General features: G+C 38.7%; 1 protein-coding gene across 2 annotated transcripts in view; it reads right to left on the reverse strand.

Annotated features, from left to right (window-relative positions):
* Positions 1-19,836, reverse strand: part of GRHL2 (grainyhead-like 2 (Drosophila)) — a 192,637-nt gene that overhangs the window by 35,778 nt on the left and 137,023 nt on the right. For both annotated transcript variants that reach the window (XM_011931471.1, XM_011931464.1), the window contains 3 exons: positions 16,360-16,518; positions 4,677-4,764; positions 4,031-4,170 (listed from right to left, as the gene is read on the reverse strand). In XM_011931471.1, the coding sequence (XP_011786861.1) occupies positions 4,031-4,170; positions 4,677-4,764; positions 16,360-16,518 (387 nt within the window). The remainder of the gene's footprint in view (positions 1-4,030; positions 4,171-4,676; positions 4,765-16,359; positions 16,519-19,836) is intronic.

A 19,836-nucleotide genomic window follows, 5' to 3' on the forward strand; every position in this document is an offset into this window, starting at 1 on the left:
ATAGAAAGAACCATGGGAGAAATCCAGAGGGCATCTGCTATGTATATGTGTCCTCTTGACCCAATTATCTGTAAACATTAATTGTGAGTCTTTTGTCATCTTTATCTGTGTGTGTCAGGACTGTTGTGTTTGAGTGAAGAACAGGACTGTTGTGTTTGAGTGAGTTAGTATCAGGTATTTACATATTAACTCAAAAGTAGCCTCTGATTCTAGTACATTAGTCACTGTCCCTGCCTCTGCCTCGGTGAGAAACAGCTGTGTCTAGATAGAAAACCTCCCTGCAAACCTTCTCAAAGGCTCTTGGCAGTTCCTGGGATGCTGTCAAGCCTAGATCTAGTTATAAAACAAGACTGGTTACCTGGAACTCTCTGGGAATGAGTCATTCTAGTTATTAGCTCAGATTTCTACAGGAATTTGTCCTCTTAATTTTTTAATGGCTATGGTGGTTTTTCACTGCAGTGGTTTATGAGATGCATACCAATCCTTGCATCTCTCTTGCTCCCCTTTCTCTTTCTACCCACTTAAGGGAAACCAGCCATATCCACTGGCCTGCCACTGCTGGCTCTTGTTTTGCAGGTCAAAGTTAGCCAATCTCTGCTCCATTCCCAAATCTAAGGCCATGGCACTGCCTCTTCCCTCCTGTCTTTGGAAGGATCTTTGCATTGTATACTTAGTTTCTTCTTAAACAGAAAACAGACGAGGTAAATTTTTTCTTCCCACCGGAAGTCTCAGCATGGCATTCAGAGCAACTGTCATTGGGATGTACAAGGAATAGGACTACCTAACTTCATGAATATGGAGTAACCCACCTAAGTGAAGGAGGCTGGGGCATTCCACTGGCCATGCAACTGGATTATTTTGATAAAGTTCCCCATGTTGCCTTGTGTTTTGCTGCTTTCTTTAAATATGGCATAGTGCATCTATCTGGCCTGACTACTGGCCTCTGCAAAGTTGATTGGTGACTCAAAAATGGAAGCAGCCTTCTCTTTAGGTGTTTTCCCACCCTCCGGAATGTTCTCTACATCACTGTCCCTTCTTTGTCATTTCTCCTCCTTGCTCATAAGGACCCACTATTTCTACCATGTCAGCTGTTGGGCCCATTGCACTAACTTAATTTTTAGAGCACGTTTTTCAAACTTTAGAGTGCATAAAAATACCTGGAGACTTTATCGTAAATAAAAATTCCTGGAACTCACTTGGGGAATTTTAACTCAAAAGATCAAGGATGGAATTCAGGAATCTGAATCCTTATCAATAACTCCTATGGTTTGGGAAAAGTTTTTTTTATAAACAACAGTGCAAGAAATGGTTTCTGAGTATGTGAAAGAGGAGAGGAGTCCTCCTTGGGTTCAAGAGCTTTGAGGAAGGTTGATGCAAGCAAAGTAGACATTATCTAAAAAGATGATGCCTCTGTATCCCACCATTTTTCCCAACCTCGCCTAATCACATGACCTTTAAAGGCATCCAGACAAAAACAGCCTGAATATCAGGGCTTCAATATCAGGTGAGTGAGACTGAAGGGCTCCATAGTGCCTGCACATTGGATTTATTCCTTCATAATAGTTTTGATAAGTGTCTGAAGAATATTTCAATCCACATGTGAATCAATGAGATAATGGGAGAGGTGGGGGCAGGTAGCCTGACAGTGAAATACCCACTCCCCAAGTCGTGTCCTTGAGTGAACAAGGACTGCTGCCCTGTAGCTTCAGCATAGCTTGGGAGTGCCTCACTGGCCATGAGAACCACAGGGCTGCTGGCCCTGCAGTTGTGCACAGCTGCAACGCAGCTGATTTTAGCAAGTCTCAGGACTGCAGTGGTTTTTGAGATGCTACCAATCCTTGCGTCTCTCTTGCTCCCCTTTCTCTTTCTACCCACTTAAGGGAAACCAGCCATATTCATTGACCTGTCACTGCTGGTTCTTGTTTTGCAGGTCAAAGTTAGTCAATCCCTGCTCCATCCCCAAATCTAAGGCCATGGCACTGCCTCTTCCCTCCTGTCTTTGAAAGGATCTCCCAGGCATCTAGCTTTTTTGAGAAAAGGCAGTCTGAAAGTCCCTAGCCACTGTCCAAGCTCCTTTCCTTCAGCTAAGCTAGCTGATCAACCACAGGATAGTCACAGGTTGTTCTAGGGACAGCTGAGTATGTTCCTTTGTTACCAGAAACTCAGGGCAGGCTTCTTCATTGACCCCTCCTCTCCAAATCGAAGGCCATGGGAGAAGGCTGAGAGCTCTGAGGAAGGCCTTCAGATATACAGGGGGATATACAGGCAGGATATACAGGGGGGTGCTGACTGGGCTGCCTGGCAAATGCTGAAACCAACAGACTGAAACATCTGCACTTTCCTTCTGATTCTGCCTCAGGCTGACAGCCGGACTCATGACACCCGGGGGCAGGAGAGGTCAGTGGACTGACAGTCAAGAGCAGCCAGATAGGGCCACTTTTCCTCTTCAGATTAATTTACACTTTGTATATTTTGGAGAAATCTTGCCAAGAGAACAGGTCAGGTTGTTAGCTTTGACATGGAACTGAGGCCGGAGTCATGACAGTAAACTAAACAATAAGAACAATTTAACTCAATTATTCCTTCTTCTGGAAGGCATGGAAACCTAGCTCCATAAAATCCCATGAGGCACAGACTGCAGAAATAAATCATCACCATGGTCTTGGGAATTTAAAAAAAAGCAGGTACTGGCACGCTTATCTTGATAAATTATAAAATTCCTCCTCCCCACTTTGTGTCCTTGTTCTTATCCAACAAGTAAGACAGGATGAAAATGTTAAATCGGTTTTAGTGTTAATGTGTTTTCAGAAACAGCTATAGGCATTTTATTACTATGTTGGGTCATGAATAACAACAAAAAAGCCGTGGTTGTAGAGTTGCTCTGTCTCATGAATCTAATGAGAGAACACAGAATACTGGGGGACAAAATCCATCTAAAAGAGAAAGTAAAGCCAGTAGTGATTTCTCTTCCTACACTAAGGTCAATTCCAATGAGTGTTTGTATGCTTAGAATGGAAGAAAAACTTAAACGTGTCAGTATGCTCCTATTTCTCAAAACAGATGTTTCCTCAAAGAACTTTGGATTTAAAAGAAAACTCATTGAATCAAAAATTCATTAAAACCCAATTGATTTGGTGAAAAACAATTCTGGTTAATGCTAAGGAAATAATTATTTTTTTCCTTTTTCACACAATTTTTTGTTTATCACTTAACAGAAATAATACTAAAAACAAAAACAAAAAATCAACCATATCTCATAACCCTGTAAAAAGTGTTGCAATTTTTCTTGCTCCCTTCAAATTCAGTTATATATTTTGGGATCATAATATGAACACAAATTACTATTCTACATTTTTTTTCCATGGAACATTATCATAACTAGGTCCCATGTTGCTACGTAGTTTCCATAATTAAAATTTTAGTGACTGCATAATAGTCCATCAACTTGAGCTACCATAGTGAGTTAATTATTGGACATTTACATTAGTTTGAATATTTCATTTCACTTGTAGATATAACTAGGAGACAGAAATTGTTTCTTAAGGGGGCTTCTACAACCTCATTTTTATTTTGATGTGAAATAATTTACCTATTAAATGGGAACTTTTTATTTACTAAGCGAAAATTTGTTGAGTTTCATTTAAGCTGAGACTCCCCTTGTGCAACTTTATGAAGTTATAGGTGCAGTTCAACTTCTCACCACTAGGTGGAGCTCTATTGTGTCAGGATAATCCCTGCCATGACAAAGCTGACAGAACAAAACTTACAGGTTATCAGCCTTCTCTTTCTCTTCCACGCTTTGTCAACACTTCACTAATATCAGCTTACTCTCCTCTTCGACTTAGTTTCCTCTCCTGAGACATTTCTTTCTATAAAAATGCATTTACTATAGGGAATGACATTGACTTTTTCTCTAGTAAATGGAAGGTAAGTTATTTTTAAGGTCAACACTGTCTTGAAATGCTTCTATCTTAAGGCCCTACCTTCCCTGTGGATGGATGGGAGGTGGGCGTTAGCTGGTAGGTCATACCTGTCCAGTCCTCTGCAGGTTTGCAAAGTGAACATCAGGTATGAAGAGAACTGGCTGTGAGTGGAGATCAGGCATGGTTTTGAAGTAGGTGATGTCACTCTTCTTCTGTAAAGGTATGGCGGCCAACTTCCCATCAGAGGCTGGATGGGATCACAAAACTCATAAATGAGAGAGTCATATATGACTAAGAACTCTCAACTCTAAGTCCTAGTCTTAAAGTCCACTATTTTCTCCTAGGAAGCTTTCTGAATACCATAGATGTGAACACACTTTGACACCTCCCACCACCTCATCCCAGCAAAACCGGCAGGAGCATGGACTTCAAGTGAGCACTCCTGAGATGAAGCTCGACACCCCTCACACCCTCCTGTCCCTTCATGCACCCAAGATTCCTTGTCTGCAGAAGGAGGATGCTGGTCTCCACATTATTACAAAGTCCTTCCTAGCTCAAACACACTGTGCTCATGTGATTCTATTTGCTTTTCACAGGGATAATCAATCACCCTGTCTCCACTGCCAGGGGAAAGCAAACCATGCCTTGCATGTATGTAGTTTTACCTGCAACCCACTTCTTCCACCTGTTCCCCCAGTGGACACAGCCCACCTGCAGTCTTTAGAAAGCAACATTAGTCTCAGTGAAACTCACAGCTGTTACATTGAGTTTGGGAGGCCTGGCCTTTCCCTTTCTTCCTGTTCTGCTTCCGCTCTTCATCTCGGATTTTTCTTTCTGCTCCCTGATAGGAAAAAAAAAAAATACAGACAATGCCAGGCATATTAGCAGAGCATGCAAAAGTCATGTCACACATAAGTCATGAGGATATGAAACAATACAGGGGAGAAGGAAACCAGGCAGCCCCATTTCCATTCCTCTGGCAAGGTTGGGCTTTGGCTCTGAAAGCCAAGACCACTCATAAGTCTATACCACATTTGTGTCCTGTGAGTGATCCTGCCTCTCCCAGATCTTCTCTCCTTTTTTGGTATCTTTCCTATTTAAAGAAATTCAGTTTTGAATCCATATGGAAAGAATCAACTCAGTTCACTAAACCAATGAAACCCGTTAAGTGACTTTAGTGATTATAATAAAATGTCAGAAGATGAATCATTGACCCATTATATTTATTCCTAGACATAGAGAGGGTTTTAAAGTGTGAATTCCCTATAAAATGTTTCCTTTGCTTTCCTTTTAAACTTTCAAAACTTATTACAGTGGTGGAAATGAAAGAAGCCATAAGGAAACCACACAAGATGTAGGACTACTTTGTACATGTAAGTATGGTTTTTGTTTTTGTTTTAATATTTCCATATGTTCTTAGAGATAGTGCTCATTCAACCAAATAGAAAAATGTTTAGTCTATTAAACTCCTTTCCGCTCCTCTATTTTTGCAATTTGCCTTTTTCATGGGCTCCTCTTGCCAAATCGCCAAATCGCCAAATCGCTTCCTACTTAACCATTTGACCACCACCCTATGTCTCTTTACTTCATGGCCTCTAATGATGCCCTATCTTTTCTCTTTGGTTATTTCTCTCTATGAGCTTTGCTAACTCATTTTCTTTTCCTTATCCCCCAAATACAGACATTCCAAAATGGATTCCTTTTCCTTGCTCTATCTCTACTCTTGCCGTGGAAGAATTAATCTGTATCTTCATTTTCACAAGGCACTAGGCAGGTGACACTCTGATCAACATCTCCCACCTAAACTCCTTCCCTAAGTTTCAGATTCATGTTTACAGTTCTTGCCCATTGTGGTGGCATATTTAGGGAGCAGCAATGCATAGAATGGCCAGCAACCTTTCACCCTTCCAAAATTGTCCCCAAATCATCACATACAAAACAGATAGATTTAATAATATAAAAGTTTAATCCTTCTGTATGTAAACAAATCAATTAAAAGACAAAGGAAAGGTTGGCAAAAATACTTGCAATAAAATATCACATAAAATGTCAAATCCTTAATATATAAATAATGATTCAAATTTTAAAAATAGCTAACATACTAATAGAACAATGGACAAGAGTCATGAAATAGGCAATTCACAGACAAAGACACACACATGGTTTGAATTATTACAGAACAATGAGATATATTTTTTGCTTATCAAATTGGCTTTTGTAGAAAAGCAGATTCCCAATTCTGGCCAGCATGACGCCATGACACAGTGAGAATTTATGGTCAATGAAGGCTTCACAAAAGAAATGGCTTATGGCTTTTTTAAACTAATTTTTGGAGAATGAGTAATAATAGCTAACTCTGTGCCAGGGAATTTCTAAAAGCTTTACATAATAGAATTGAAATAGCTTAATATTTTAGCCAGATCATTTAAATATGCATTTTTATATTTTAAAAACTACCAAATGGAATAATTATTTTACTTACTACCAAAGGGGGGAATTTTATAGTGCTTCATATGAAGTTTTGAATTGTCACTGACACTTGCAGATCACAGAAATTCACAGCAAAAGGGGCATAAAATATAAAACTATCTGCTAGGGAAATCTCTTCCTGATATATAAAGGTTTTGTACAGTTTTGTGCTAGAAAACATATTTTCAAAAAATGAAGTGCTAAATGCACAGATACAATCTTCAATTGGATGTGAAACATAAGCAAAGGGGTTCTTCAAAATACTAAAGTCTGTAATAGGAGCTATTTTTTTTATTGGGTCCATGTAAGGCATTTTTCTACGTGCTTGGGGCTCTGTACAATATAACATTTAATAGAAATAAAATTTAGATTTTGTTAACCTGTATAAATTATAGCTGCCCCCAGAAACACCCCAAGTTGGGTCAAGGAATTTGATTTCTGAGTTAATGTTTTATTTTGTACTATTTATGAGGAAAGGGAAAATGATGAATCTGTTTCAAGATTTATACAGAAGCATACCTCAGAGGTACTATGGGTTCAGTTCCAGACCCCCATAAAAAAGAAATATTGAAATAAAAAGAGCCACACTTTTTTTTTTATTTCCCAGTGAATAGAGAGGTTATGTTTGCACTATAGTGTATCAAGTGTGCAATAGCATTATGTCTTAAAAATGTACATATCTTAATTTAAAAATACTTCATTGCTAAAAAAATACACACTGAAGCTTTAGCAAGTTGCAATCTTTTTGCTAATAGATGGTCTTACCTTGATGTTGATAGCTGCTGACTGATGAGGGTGGGCTGCTGAAGGTTGGGGTGGCTGTAACAATTTCTTACAATAAGACAAAGATGAGGTTTGATGCATCAATTAACTCTTCCTTTCAGGAAAGATTTCTCTATAACATGTGATGCTGTCTGATAGCACTTTACCCACAGTAGGACTTCTTTCAAAATTGGAATCAATCCTCCCAAGCACTGCTGCTGCTTTAGCAACTAAGTTTATGTAATATTCTAAATTCTTTGTTGTCATTCCAACAGTGTTCACAGCCTCTTCACCAGTAGTAGATTCTATCTCACTTTCTTTGCTCATCCATAAGATGCAACTCCTCATATGTTTCTTATGAGATTGCAGCAATTCAATCACATCTTTAGGCTCCAATTCGAGTTCTAATCTTGCTGTTTCCATCACATCTGCAGTTACTTCCTCTACTGAAGTATTGAACACCTCAAAGTCATCCATGAGGGCTGGAATCAACTTCTTCCAAACTCCTGTTAATGCTAATATTTTGACCTCCTCCCATGAATCATGAATGTTTTTAATGGCATCTAAAATGGTGAATTATTTCCAAAAGGACTTCAACTTACTTTGCCCAGAACCATCAGTGGAATCACTATCTACAGCAGCAACAGCCTTACCAAACACATTTCTTAAATAAAAAGATTGGAAAATCAAAATTATTCCTCAATCCATGGACTGCAGAATGGATGTTGTTGTGTTAGCAGGCATGAAAACAATATTAATCTTTTTGTACATCTCCATCAGAGCTCTTAGGTGACTGGGAACATTGTCAATTAAAAGGGATCTTTTTTTTTCTGAGCAGTAGGTCTCAACAGTGGGCTTAAAATTAAGCCCACCAAAAACACATAAGCTGTCATCCAGGCTTTGTTGTTTTATTTACAGAGCACAAGCAGACCAGATATAGCAAGATTTTTAAGGACCCTAGGATTTTTGGAATGGTAAATGAGCACTGACTTCAACTTAAAGAAAGCAGCTGCGTTAGCCCCTAATGAGAAAGTCAGCCTCTCCTTTGAGGTTTCAAAGTCAGGCATTGACTTCTCTCTAGCTATGAAAGTCCTAGGTGACATCTCCCAATAGAAGGCTATTTGCTCTACAATGAAAATCTGTTGTTTAGTATAGCCACCTTCATCAATGATCTTAGTTACATCTTCTGCATAACTTGCTGCAGCTTCTACATCAGCACTTGCTGTTTAATCTTGCACATTTATGTTATGGAGATGGTTTCTTTGCTTGAATCTTATGAAGTGATCTCTGCTAGCTTCAGACTTTTCTTCTGCAACTTCCTCATCTCTCTCAACCTTCATAGAGTTGAAAAGACTTAGGGCCTTGCTCTGGATTAGGCTTTGGCCTAATGGAATGTTGTGGCTGGTTTAATCTTCTGTCCAGACCACTAAAACTTTCTCTACAACAGCAGTAGGGCAGTTTCACTTTCTTATCATTTGTGTGTTCACTGGAGTAGCACTTTTAATTTCCTTCAAGAACTTTTCCTTTGCATTCGCACCTTGGCTAACTGATACAAGAGGCCTAGCTCTTGGCCTGTGTCAGCTTTTGATATGCCTTCCTCCCTAAGCTTAATTATTTCTAGCTTTTGATTAAAGTGAGAGAGATGCAATTGTTCCTTTCACTTGAACACTCAGGGACCACTGTAGGTTTATTAATTGGCTTGGTTTCATATTGTTCTGTCTCAGGCAATAGGAAGACCAAAGGAAGAGAGGGAGAGAGACTAGGGAATGGCTGGTTGGTGGAGCAATCAGAACATACACACAACCCTGATCAATTAAGTTCACCATCTTATATGGGTGCAGTTGGAGGTGCCCCAAACAATTACAATAGTAACACCAATGATCATTGATCACAAACATGACAGATATAATAATAATGAAAATGTTTCAAATGTCGAGAGAATCACCAAAATGTGACACAGAGACACGAACACATTCTGTTGGCAAAATGGAGCTGATAGACTTGATCGATACAGGGTTGTCACAAACCTTCCATTTGTAAAAACTTGCTTTCTGTGAAACATAATAAAGCAAAGCACAATAAAATGAGGTAAGCCTGTAGGTTCAATGTAGAATTTAGCGAAGTCACCTACTTATTATTTTTCAGGCACTCTTTTATATGCCAAACCCAAAGGATTAACATAAAACATAGAGTATCTATAAAGCAGATGGTGGCCCTTCTACAAAAGAAATTTCCTGCCCAGAATGCCCAGCTATCAGCATGACAAAACAATTTTTATAATATCCACTCAAGAGAACCACAATACTTATTTCTAGAATAAAGCTTTTGACTTCACAGTGATCCCGGGAAGCTTCGATACATTCCATTAAAGTAAAGAAAACACTCCTTGAGCAAGACTTTCCAAGTATTCCACCTCTTTCTATGACTCTTTGTGACCTGAGACTTTGAGAAAATATTCTTTCCACCGTTATTAAAGTGCAAAAGTCTAGTTCTTCCAGAAGAGAATAATTTGTTACAAATACTAAATTTGTCATTTGAAAATAATTCCCTCCATCTAAATGTTCACTATAGAGTGTTAAATTTGGAAAATATATCTGAAAAATTCCTGCCAATATTGTGATCATTTTTGCCACCACTTGAGAGGTGATGGCTGTCTTTGTTTTTTATTTAACACTTAAGTTGCTCCTGTACATGTATTTTAAGAATGTGGCTTTATTTCTTGGTTTTTCCACCTTGTGTAGCTATTGTTTGCAGTAACACAAAATCTTCACGAAAAATTGTGAAAGAATTTAATGTTAGCATAAAGATATGCACATAAGTATCTATATAGGTAGGTATATAAACAGATCCCTAAGTTTTAAAATGTATTAACACATACATTTCAATAGAAGTATCTTAATACCAAGTATGGTTAGGGAAACCCTTTATTTTCATCTGCAGTTTCACAGATGTGAGATTAATTACAAATGATTAATTAATTGATTAATTCGAAATCAAGCTGGAGAACTGTAAATAGTGCAGAATTCCATGTCTTGAAAACTATAGACTGTGATGAGAAAAACGCATGGTTTTAAAACAGAATAGCCCTCAACTCTTTTGCCTGAAAAGATAAGTCAAATTGGGCATTTGTATTTACACACACATTTGAAAAGTATACAAATTAAACTTTTATTTTTCTTTTTAATCTCCCAGGAATTAGTTTTACTTGGATTTTGAAATTAGAGTGCAAAAATGCTGACAAATTACAGCAAACGATTTCGGGTCTAGTTTGTTAAAGAAATTGACAGTAATTATGATGAATACACCCTGCAGGACCCATGAGATTTCTTCCTTATGAGTTTCCTGACACACCCCACTCCAACTCTTAACATCAGGATGTGTAACTTCCTGCTAGAACCTCTTGACATCACTACTTACTTGGAATAAATGCTTATCATTTATCCAACATTCTCCAACTATTTTCTTTTACTTAGCACTGATATTTACTAGACTGATACGCAAAATAAGAGCTATTGGAAATGCCACCTACTTTCTGATTGGCAAGGTATTTGTTGACATAGTCCTTCCCAGTTTTTATGCATATTTACAAACATGTTCACACAAATAAGTGGTTCTTTCAACCATTTCTTTCCTTGCCACAGATTACCCTCTTAACATGACTTCAGGAAACAACTGCTTTGGAAAAATCCATACAATCCTCTTTTTAACCGTCTCCCTTCTACAGGTTAAAATAACTGAATGAAAATGTATAAAACTATTTTCAAACAAAAGGTATAATCAATCAGTAATTGTATCTGCCCTCTTAGTGTCTCATAGTCCCTCTCTTTCTAGGACTTAGGTGAACAACAACATAACATTCGCTGTATATTATGCATGCTTTTATTCTTTGTTTTTCTTATTATTTGTTACATTAACACTATAATGTAAAATAATTTTAGGAGAATCGTTAAGCCTTCTCTCTTACTTTCAATTCCAACTACAAAGTGAATATGAATGGATTGCCAGTTCCTCTGTCCAATTCTTTCCCCTCTTTCTCCTCATCTCTAACTTTATTCCTTATTTCCAAGAAGGGGATTCATGGAGGGGGATTCTACAGTCTCCCCCAGAATATCTGAAATAAAGTAAGGGAATTCAAATTATTTAAATGCTTCCTTATTTGTGCTTTAAAAAATTGTCTGTTATACATCATTTGAAAATGTTTAATATGCTGAATTAAAGACATAAGCTGATTTTTTCGGTTTGGTTTTGTTTCTAAAGCCTACCTTGGCTCTTTGTTGAGGTTTTGAAATGCCAGTTGTCATTTCGGTATTTTATGTATAAAGTTATTTATCAATTCCAGGAGAATGAGTTTGAAATTAGACCTAGATTTGCATCTAACTACTCTACATTCTCACTGTGTGTCTCTGGGCAAATTGCTTATGCTGTCTGTACCTTTGATATTTCACCATTCCTATACAACTGTGTCTACTGATTTAACAGGCCTCTGGAAACTGTCATGGAAACTTCTCTACTCTCTTGGAAACTTTCCTACTGACTGCTGTGTCATGGAAACTGTCCTACTATGTACTGTCCTACTGTGTACTGTGAACTGTCCTACTGTGTAGTGTCCTACTGTGTACTATGAACTGTCCTACTGTGTACTGTGAACTGTCATAGTGTGTAGTGTCCTACTGTGTACTGTAAACTGTCATAGTGTGTACTGTCCTACTGTGTACTATGAACTGTCCTGTGTACTGTCCTACTGTGTACTATAAACTGTCCTACTGTGTACTGTCCTACTGTGTACTGTAAACTGTCATAGTGTGTACTGTCCTACTGTGTACTGTGAACTGTCATAGTGTGTACTGTCCTACTGTGTACTGTAAACTGTCCTACTATGTACTGTCCTACTGTGAACTGTCCTACTGTGTAGTGTCCTACTGTGTACTGTGAACTGTCATAGTGTGTACTGTCCTACTGTGTACTGTCCTACTGTGTACTGTGTACTGTCCTACTGTGTACTGTGAACTGTTCTACTGTGTGCCGTCCTACTGTGTACCATGAACTGTTCTCCTGTGTACTGTCCTACTGTGTACTGTGAACCGTCATACTGTGTACTGTCCTACTGCGAACTGTCCTACTGTGTAGTGTCCTACTGTGCACTGTGAACTGTCATACTGTGTACTGTAAACTGTCCTACTATGTACTGTCCTACTGTGTACTGTGAACTGTTCTACTGTGTACCGTCCTACTGTGTACCATGAACTGTTCTCCTGTGTACTGTCCTACTGTGTACTGTGAACTGTTCTACTGTGTACTATCCTACTGTGTATGGTCCTACTGTGTACTGTAAACTGTCCTACTATGTACTGTCCTACTGTGTACTGTGAACTGTTCTACTGTGTACTGTTGTACTGTGTACTGTGTGCTGTGAACTGTCCTACTGTGTACTGTCCTACTGTGTACTGTGAACTGTTCTACTGTGTACTGTCATACTGTGTACTGTGTACTGTGTACTGTGAACTGCCTTACTGTGAACTGTCCTACTGTGTACTCTGAACTGTCCTAAACTGTTCTACTGTGTACTGTCCTACTGTCCTACCAGTGTCATGGAAACTGTCCTGTTGATTGCTGTGCTGCTCTGATGGCTGGATGATTGGCATTAACTGAAATCATCATGGCCTGAAAGGCCGTTGAGACTTTAGGGATATTTACTGCTACGCCGCATGTCCCTAACCCCTATGCAGTTCTTGTTTACGTGTTTTCTTTCTGTTTTCCTGACCATCTCTGCTTTCTCCTGCCACTGCTAAACCAGAACTCTCAGACATGTTAATAGTATTAAACCTTTAATACAACTGACTGCAGCACCTGTAAGAGTGATGGGCTGAATTAACAGCATTTGCAGTGCCTTGAATAAGACTGGAGACTATTACTCTAAGTAATGTAACTCAGGAATGGAAAACCAAACATCATATGTTCTCACTGATATGTGAGAGGTAAGTTACGAGTACCCAAAGCCATAAGAATGATACAATGGACTTTGGGGACTTCTGGGGAAAAGTGGGAGGGGGTTGAGGGATAAAAGACTACAAATATGGTGCAGTGTGTACTGCTCGGGTAATAGGCACACCAAAATCTCACAAATCACCACTAAAGAGCTTACTCATGTAACCAAATACCACATGTACCCCAATAACTTACGAAAAAATAATTTTAAAAAAGAGTGATGGGCAACAGTGAACTGGCTACTAATATCTTCTTCCTGTTCCTCTCTCTCCCCAGCATCTAATATGAAGTACTATCCTTTCACTCACAGTTAATCTCTATAAGCAGCTAGTCAACTTATTTTATTGCTCATATACCCTTCCTATCCTTCCCAGTTTTAAAACAATTGTACGATGTCTACCTTGTCAGAATATACTGTCACACTGTCTCCGCCATCATTTAGAATTAGATCTACAGGTAAATAGATCCTGAATGCGCACCACCCATCGTTTTACCAATGTCTTTACAATAATATTGCTTGTCTAAATTGTGTTCACTACTAGAGTCCCTGAGAAGAAATATTCTCTGGATGTTGGGGATTTATTTTGTTTGTGCCTGCAGTCTTTATACTTCAAAGTCAATTAGGCTGTGTATAAAATCCTTGGCCCACGTTTTCTTTACTTGATTACCTTAAATATCATTGTCTTCTGACAAGGTGTTGCTGTTGAAAAGCTTGATAATCAAATTTTCCTTATAAGTGATTTAATATTTATTTTATTTACTTAGAGGCCCAAAGAAAATTATTTTCTTTTTTCAGAAAGTCCAATAGCTTAACTATTTTGTATTGGTTATAGTGGATCAATTTTCCCAAGTGCGTGGTGGACTGTTTAAATACATATACTTTCTGTTTAAGGTTTTCCTTAGAGAATATGTATTTAAATGCATATTTAAAGCAATGTATTTTTAGTATTCCATCCCCCCACTTTTTTTCCTCAAAGATTCCTATTATATGTATATTGGATTTTTTTTTTTTTTTTTTTTTTAAGATAGGGTCTTGCTCTGTCACCCAGGCTGGAGCATAGGTCACCACAACTTCAAACTCCTGGAGTCAAGCAATCCTCCTGCCTCAGCCTCCCGAGTACCTAGAACTGCAGACATGCATCACTGAACCTGGCTAGTTTTTACATTTTTTTGTAGAGACAGGGGTCTCAATTTGTTGCCTAAGCTGATCTCGAACTCCTGGACTCATGTGATCCTTCCAACTTGGCATCCCAAAGTGCTGGGATTACAGGTGTGAGCCACGCACCCAGTCTATATTACACCTCCTTTACCTTTCTTCTATATCTGTATTTTCTCTCACACCTCTTTCTTCATTTCCTTTGATTTTAAAAATTTTGTTGTTTCCTAGCTTGTTTTCTTAAAGCATTATCTTTTATATTTATTTACTCTTGTGTTGCTTCTAGCATAGTTTTTATTTCTAATCCATTTTAATCTTTTATTTCTAAATTCCCTGAATTCCATTTCATCTTTTTCAAGTCATTCTATTTTCTACACATCTCAAGTTGATTTTTTCAAATTGAGATTTATGCTGATCTTCATAACGTCCATTATTTCCTTAATTTAATTTAGCTTATTTTGAAATATTAGGCTACAGTTTTCACCTGTTTTGTGGGCCTGTGTTTTTGAAAGACATTCATTATTCTTCATAGGGACGTCAGTCTGATCTTAATCTCTTTTTTCATAAAACATTGTATGGGATTCAACTGCTTTTTCTTTTCTGTTGGTCATTTTCAAGTGAAATGAGTGAGCCAGGATTTCTTCTAGTTTCATGGCTCTCAGGATCCCCATCTGGTGTGTTCACAAAGTGATACAAATATAGTCAGATTTTCTGAGATCTGCCTACTCTGTATCCCTTCCCATCTTCCTCTTCATTTTCATTTTGACCTCTTTCCTTTTCACCTTTTTTTTTTTTTTCAACTCAGCTTGGACTTTACTCCGATAATTTTTTTTTTTTTTTTCCAGAGCAGGATTTTGTCTTAGAAGGGAACTTTAGTTTCTGACTTCCCAGAGTTCATAGAGCCCAAAACATTTCAATGCTCAGTCCTCTTACACTCATTGGCAAAGTAGAATCCACTAGATCTGTACCCTCCCACCCAAGTTTCACATGCTGTCCTGAGACAGCCCACTGCACTTTCCAGTGAGTACTTTGGACAACTTTGTAGGTTTCCTGTTCTTTGGCTATCAAGTGGCCCCATTACTTTCCCTCACAAATGCTGATATCACACAGGCTTTGAAATTGTTGATGCTTGGTCCCATTCATATTTGGGATTTGTGAGGATTTCCTGTCACCTAATCACAGGGTTTTAAGTTTTTCTGTTCAAATTTTTCAACTCTTTTGGGGTGGGATTCAGGGAGATTCAAAGTATATGTTTACTGAGTGCATATATACTAATGAACTTATTTTATAAGTGCTATTTCTATTCCAAAAAGTCCTAGATGAGGTCCCATTTAACCCATAAAATAATAACAGATGCACTGATATGCTCTGGGACAGGGTCTACGCCCAGTAAAGAGTATTAATCTATTATTTGAGCTATCTCATTGGATCAAACTTACAATACAATGTGTTATAGACTAAAGTTTGTGTGCCCCCAAAATTCATATGTTGGACTCCCAATTCCCAATGTGATGGTATTTGGAGGTGAAATCTGGGGGAGGTAATTGGGTTTAGACGAGGTCATGAGGGTAGAGTCTTTATGATAGAATTTGTGTCCTTAGCAAAAGAGACACCAGAGAGCTGGTGCGCATGCTCGCTCTCTATGCCATGTGAGGACACAGTGAGAAGGCAGCTGTCTACAAGCCAGGAAGCAAGCCCTCACTAAGATCCAAATTAGCTGACATGTTGACCTTGGACTTTCCAGCCTCTAGAACTTTGAGGAATACATTTCAGTTGTTTAAGCCAACCGGTCTATGGTTTTTTGTTATAGCAGCCTGAGCTAAGAAACAGTCAGCAATTAACTTAGTGATAAAAATGATAAACTGAAAAAAAAAAATACAGTTGACTGAAGACTTCCTAGATATCTAACAGGAACTGAGAATAAAAGATTACCACTCCCACTGTGATGAGTAAAGTGACTATTTTGACACCACTAGACAAGTGAAGGTGACAAGGAAGAAATGCCATTAAAAGTAATATGTAATAACAAAGATACCTTTATAAAAAACTGTCATCTTTACTCACTTTGTCACAGAAGACTTTGATCTGGCAATAAGCTCTATGAATGGGTTTATTGCTACGATTGTTATAACTGTATGTGTCAATCTGAATCATCAAAGGAAGTCCTTTCACCCCTTTTTGGGAGGAGAAATCTGTACTCAAGCAATTCACGGTGATGAAAATCTGAGGGAAACAGAAAGAAAAAGTTCACAAGTCACCATCAAAAGAATGTACAATAAATGCATAAACTTTAGACTTTAAGTCAAAATACTAAACAACCCCATAAGGACAACTGAAGAATATTTTGATATTCTTTTCACATAAAAACATGCTGAGCATAAAACATATAATTTATAATTATACATTATTTTTAAAATCTGCTTTCATATTTAATCTTGAAACAGACCATTTAAATTGCTTTCCTGGAAGTATATCAGCAAAGTCTTATTTATTTTTTAAACATGCATAAGTGGCCTGGGTAAAACACTGTTTCCTCAACACATCAAAGTTGCCACTTCTAATAGTTATATCAGTTATTCTAATTTCTGACCTGTGGAATAAAAAAAAAAAAAATCAGATAACACCTTCCTTTGCAAATTACTTCATTGAAACCTAGTTATTTGTTTATATATCTGTCTGTCTTCCATGCAATTTGAGACCACTTACTATTTTTATATTACTGGTACCTAGTGCCTGGAGGAAAATAAGCACTCAATAAACATTAGATGAGTGAATCACTGAGTTTATCTGCAGAAAACCTACTAGATTGGGAGTCAGATGCCCCAGGTTTTAGCCCCAGCTGTAACATTAACCAGCTAAGAAACCTTACACGCATCACTTAACGTCTTCAGATTTCAATTTTCCCTTTAGGATCCCTCCCTGCAGGACAAAATGTAGATACATATATACTTCCATGTTAGTGAAAAAGTAAAGATTGTTAAATGTAAGATCTGAAACAGGAGAGAGAAAATATAGTGAATATAGTGAAGGTATCAACATCCTCACCTTACAGCACAGGGCATCAAGAGATGTAAGAGAAATCACACCAATTCAAAAAAATGGAAACTCCAGGAAATTAATAAGGTTATAGTGCTGACCAACAAAAGAACTAAAAATAAGTATTTTATTTTATTATAAAATTTGGTAAGAAAAGAGGGAGGAGTGTAAATGAGCTAAAATTCTCCTCATTTTACATAGTGGATGGCAGACCACTGATGCCATCCATTTAAGAGTGATTTATCACAGAATGGAGGTATCAGTGTAGCACCCAGGTTTACATGGTAACTACACTGATGATTAAGAGGTGCTTTCTGGGGAGATCCAGGCACACTGTATTATACTCTTGGTACTATTTTCATTTGATGCCACATGTATTCTTTTTATTTAAAATAAAATGTTAAATTATTTGTTGCTTTAAAATTGTACAATTATGGGCCGGGCGCGGTGGCTCAAGCCTGTAATCCCAGCACTTTGGGAGGCCGAGATGGGTGGATCATGAGGTCAGGAGATCGAGACCATCCTGAGCTACACGGTGAAACCCCGTCTCTACTAAAAAATACAAAAACTAGCCGGGCGAGATGGCGGGCGCCTGTAGTCCCAGCTACTCGGGAGGCTGAGGCAGGAGAATGGCGTAAACCCGGGAGGTGGAGCTTGCAGTGAGCCGAGATCGCGCCACTGCACTCCAGCCTGGGCGACAGAGCTAGACCCCGCTCAAAAAAAAAAAAAAAAAAAAATTGTACAATTATGTGTTCTGAAAACTATTTCATTCGATGTACTATTTAATGCTTGTCTTATTTGATTCCCTGAGTTTTCCACTCACCTTTAAGCCTTGGACCTGAAGTCCATCACACCACAGTGACACTATGGAGAGCAGCCTTCAAGGAAGGAAAACCATGAGAAACAGACTGCATGTGAAAGGCTTTTCAGCCGGGCGCAGTGGCTTTTGCCTGTAACCCCAACACTTTTGAAGGCTGAGACAGAGGGATCACCTGAGCTCAGGAGTTTGAGATCAGCCTGGGCAACATAGTGAGATCCCATCTCTACAAAAACTTTAAAAATCAGCCGAGTGTGGTGGTGCATCCCTGTAGTCCCAGCTATTTGGGAGGCTGAGATGGGAGGATTGCCTGAGTCTGGGAGTTTGAAGCTGCAGTGAGCTGAACTCGTGCCACTACCCTCCCAGCCTGGGTGACAGAGTGAGATCCTATCTCAAAATAAATAAATAAATAAATACAATAAAAGCCTTTTGAAATTTTGATGTAACTACTAGGCCTGATCTAGTTCATTTCAAACCCAAAGCCTGTAGGCTTTTGGCAATCCAGGCATCTCATTTTTAGTGCTACATCTCTAGAAACCTCATTTTTATTTTATTTTTGAGCTCCTCATCCGGCATGGAGGAATGTCTTAGTGGAATGTCCACACCAGTCAGGCCAGATGACAGGGCTTAGTGACAGGTTGATTACAGCAACCCTATGCCCTGACCCCTGGGCTCTCACACTTCCAGCCACTCTCTGAAAACAAGTGCCCAACAACGATCTAATTATGCCAACAAATCTAGCAAACTAAGGTACAACATGAGGACCATCAGTAATAAAATTGTACTGTAGATGGGAGGTCGGGGGAAAAAGAAAAAATATATATACTGTATATGGAATCCATGCTAAATGAGTAGATTTTAGCTGCTCTTGCCAAAAACAAAAAGAAATGGGTAACTGTATGAGACGGTGGATATGAGATGATGGATAAAGTATCTACATGTATTCCATAACATCATGCTGTGTATCTTAAATATACACCATGAAAAGTTGCTTTAAAAAAAGATGATCTAACTACCAATATATTCATTTCCTTCATTCATTTCTTTAATTCATGTGTTCACTCATTCAGTCTGTAAACATCCACACAAGCCCACAATGGGTCAAACACAACATTAGATACAGGGGATAGAAAAGAAACCCAAAACCCTGCTTCATGGAGCTGACAGTCCAAGAGGGAGACAGATGAGTGATCCAGCAGTGACCAGCACAGAGTCATCCTCTGTGTTGTGTGTACAGAGAGGCAGGTGTGTACAGAAGCCCCAGGAAGACAAAACAGAGCCCTGGGCTTGGAGAACACTAGTGAAATACAAACCCACATATTCACTGGGCTTAGAGCAGCGGCCTGACAAGGACTGAGGAACAGTAAAGAAAAAGAGAATGACTAAAGATGCAAATGTCAGGTGATTCACAGGAACTGAGTGATGAAGATTACTAAGAAAGAACACACAGGCTGAGTGCGATGGCTCACGCCTCAGCCTCAGTAATCCCAGCACTTTGAGAGGCTGAGGTGAGTGGATCACCAGAGGTTAGGAGTTCGAGACCAGCCCAGCCAACATGGTGGAACCCCATCTCTACTAAAAATACAAAAATTAGCTGGGTGTGGTGGCGGGACCCTGTAATCCCAGCTACTCGGGAGGCTGAGGCAGGAGAATCTCTTGAACCTGGGAGGTGGAGGTTTGCAGTGAGC

The sequence above is a fragment of the Colobus angolensis genome, unplaced genomic scaffold (assembly GCF_000951035.1).
Source record: "Colobus angolensis palliatus isolate OR3802 unplaced genomic scaffold, Cang.pa_1.0 Scaffold121, whole genome shotgun sequence".
In the NCBI taxonomy this organism is placed as follows: domain Eukaryota; kingdom Metazoa; phylum Chordata; class Mammalia; order Primates; family Cercopithecidae; genus Colobus; species Colobus angolensis.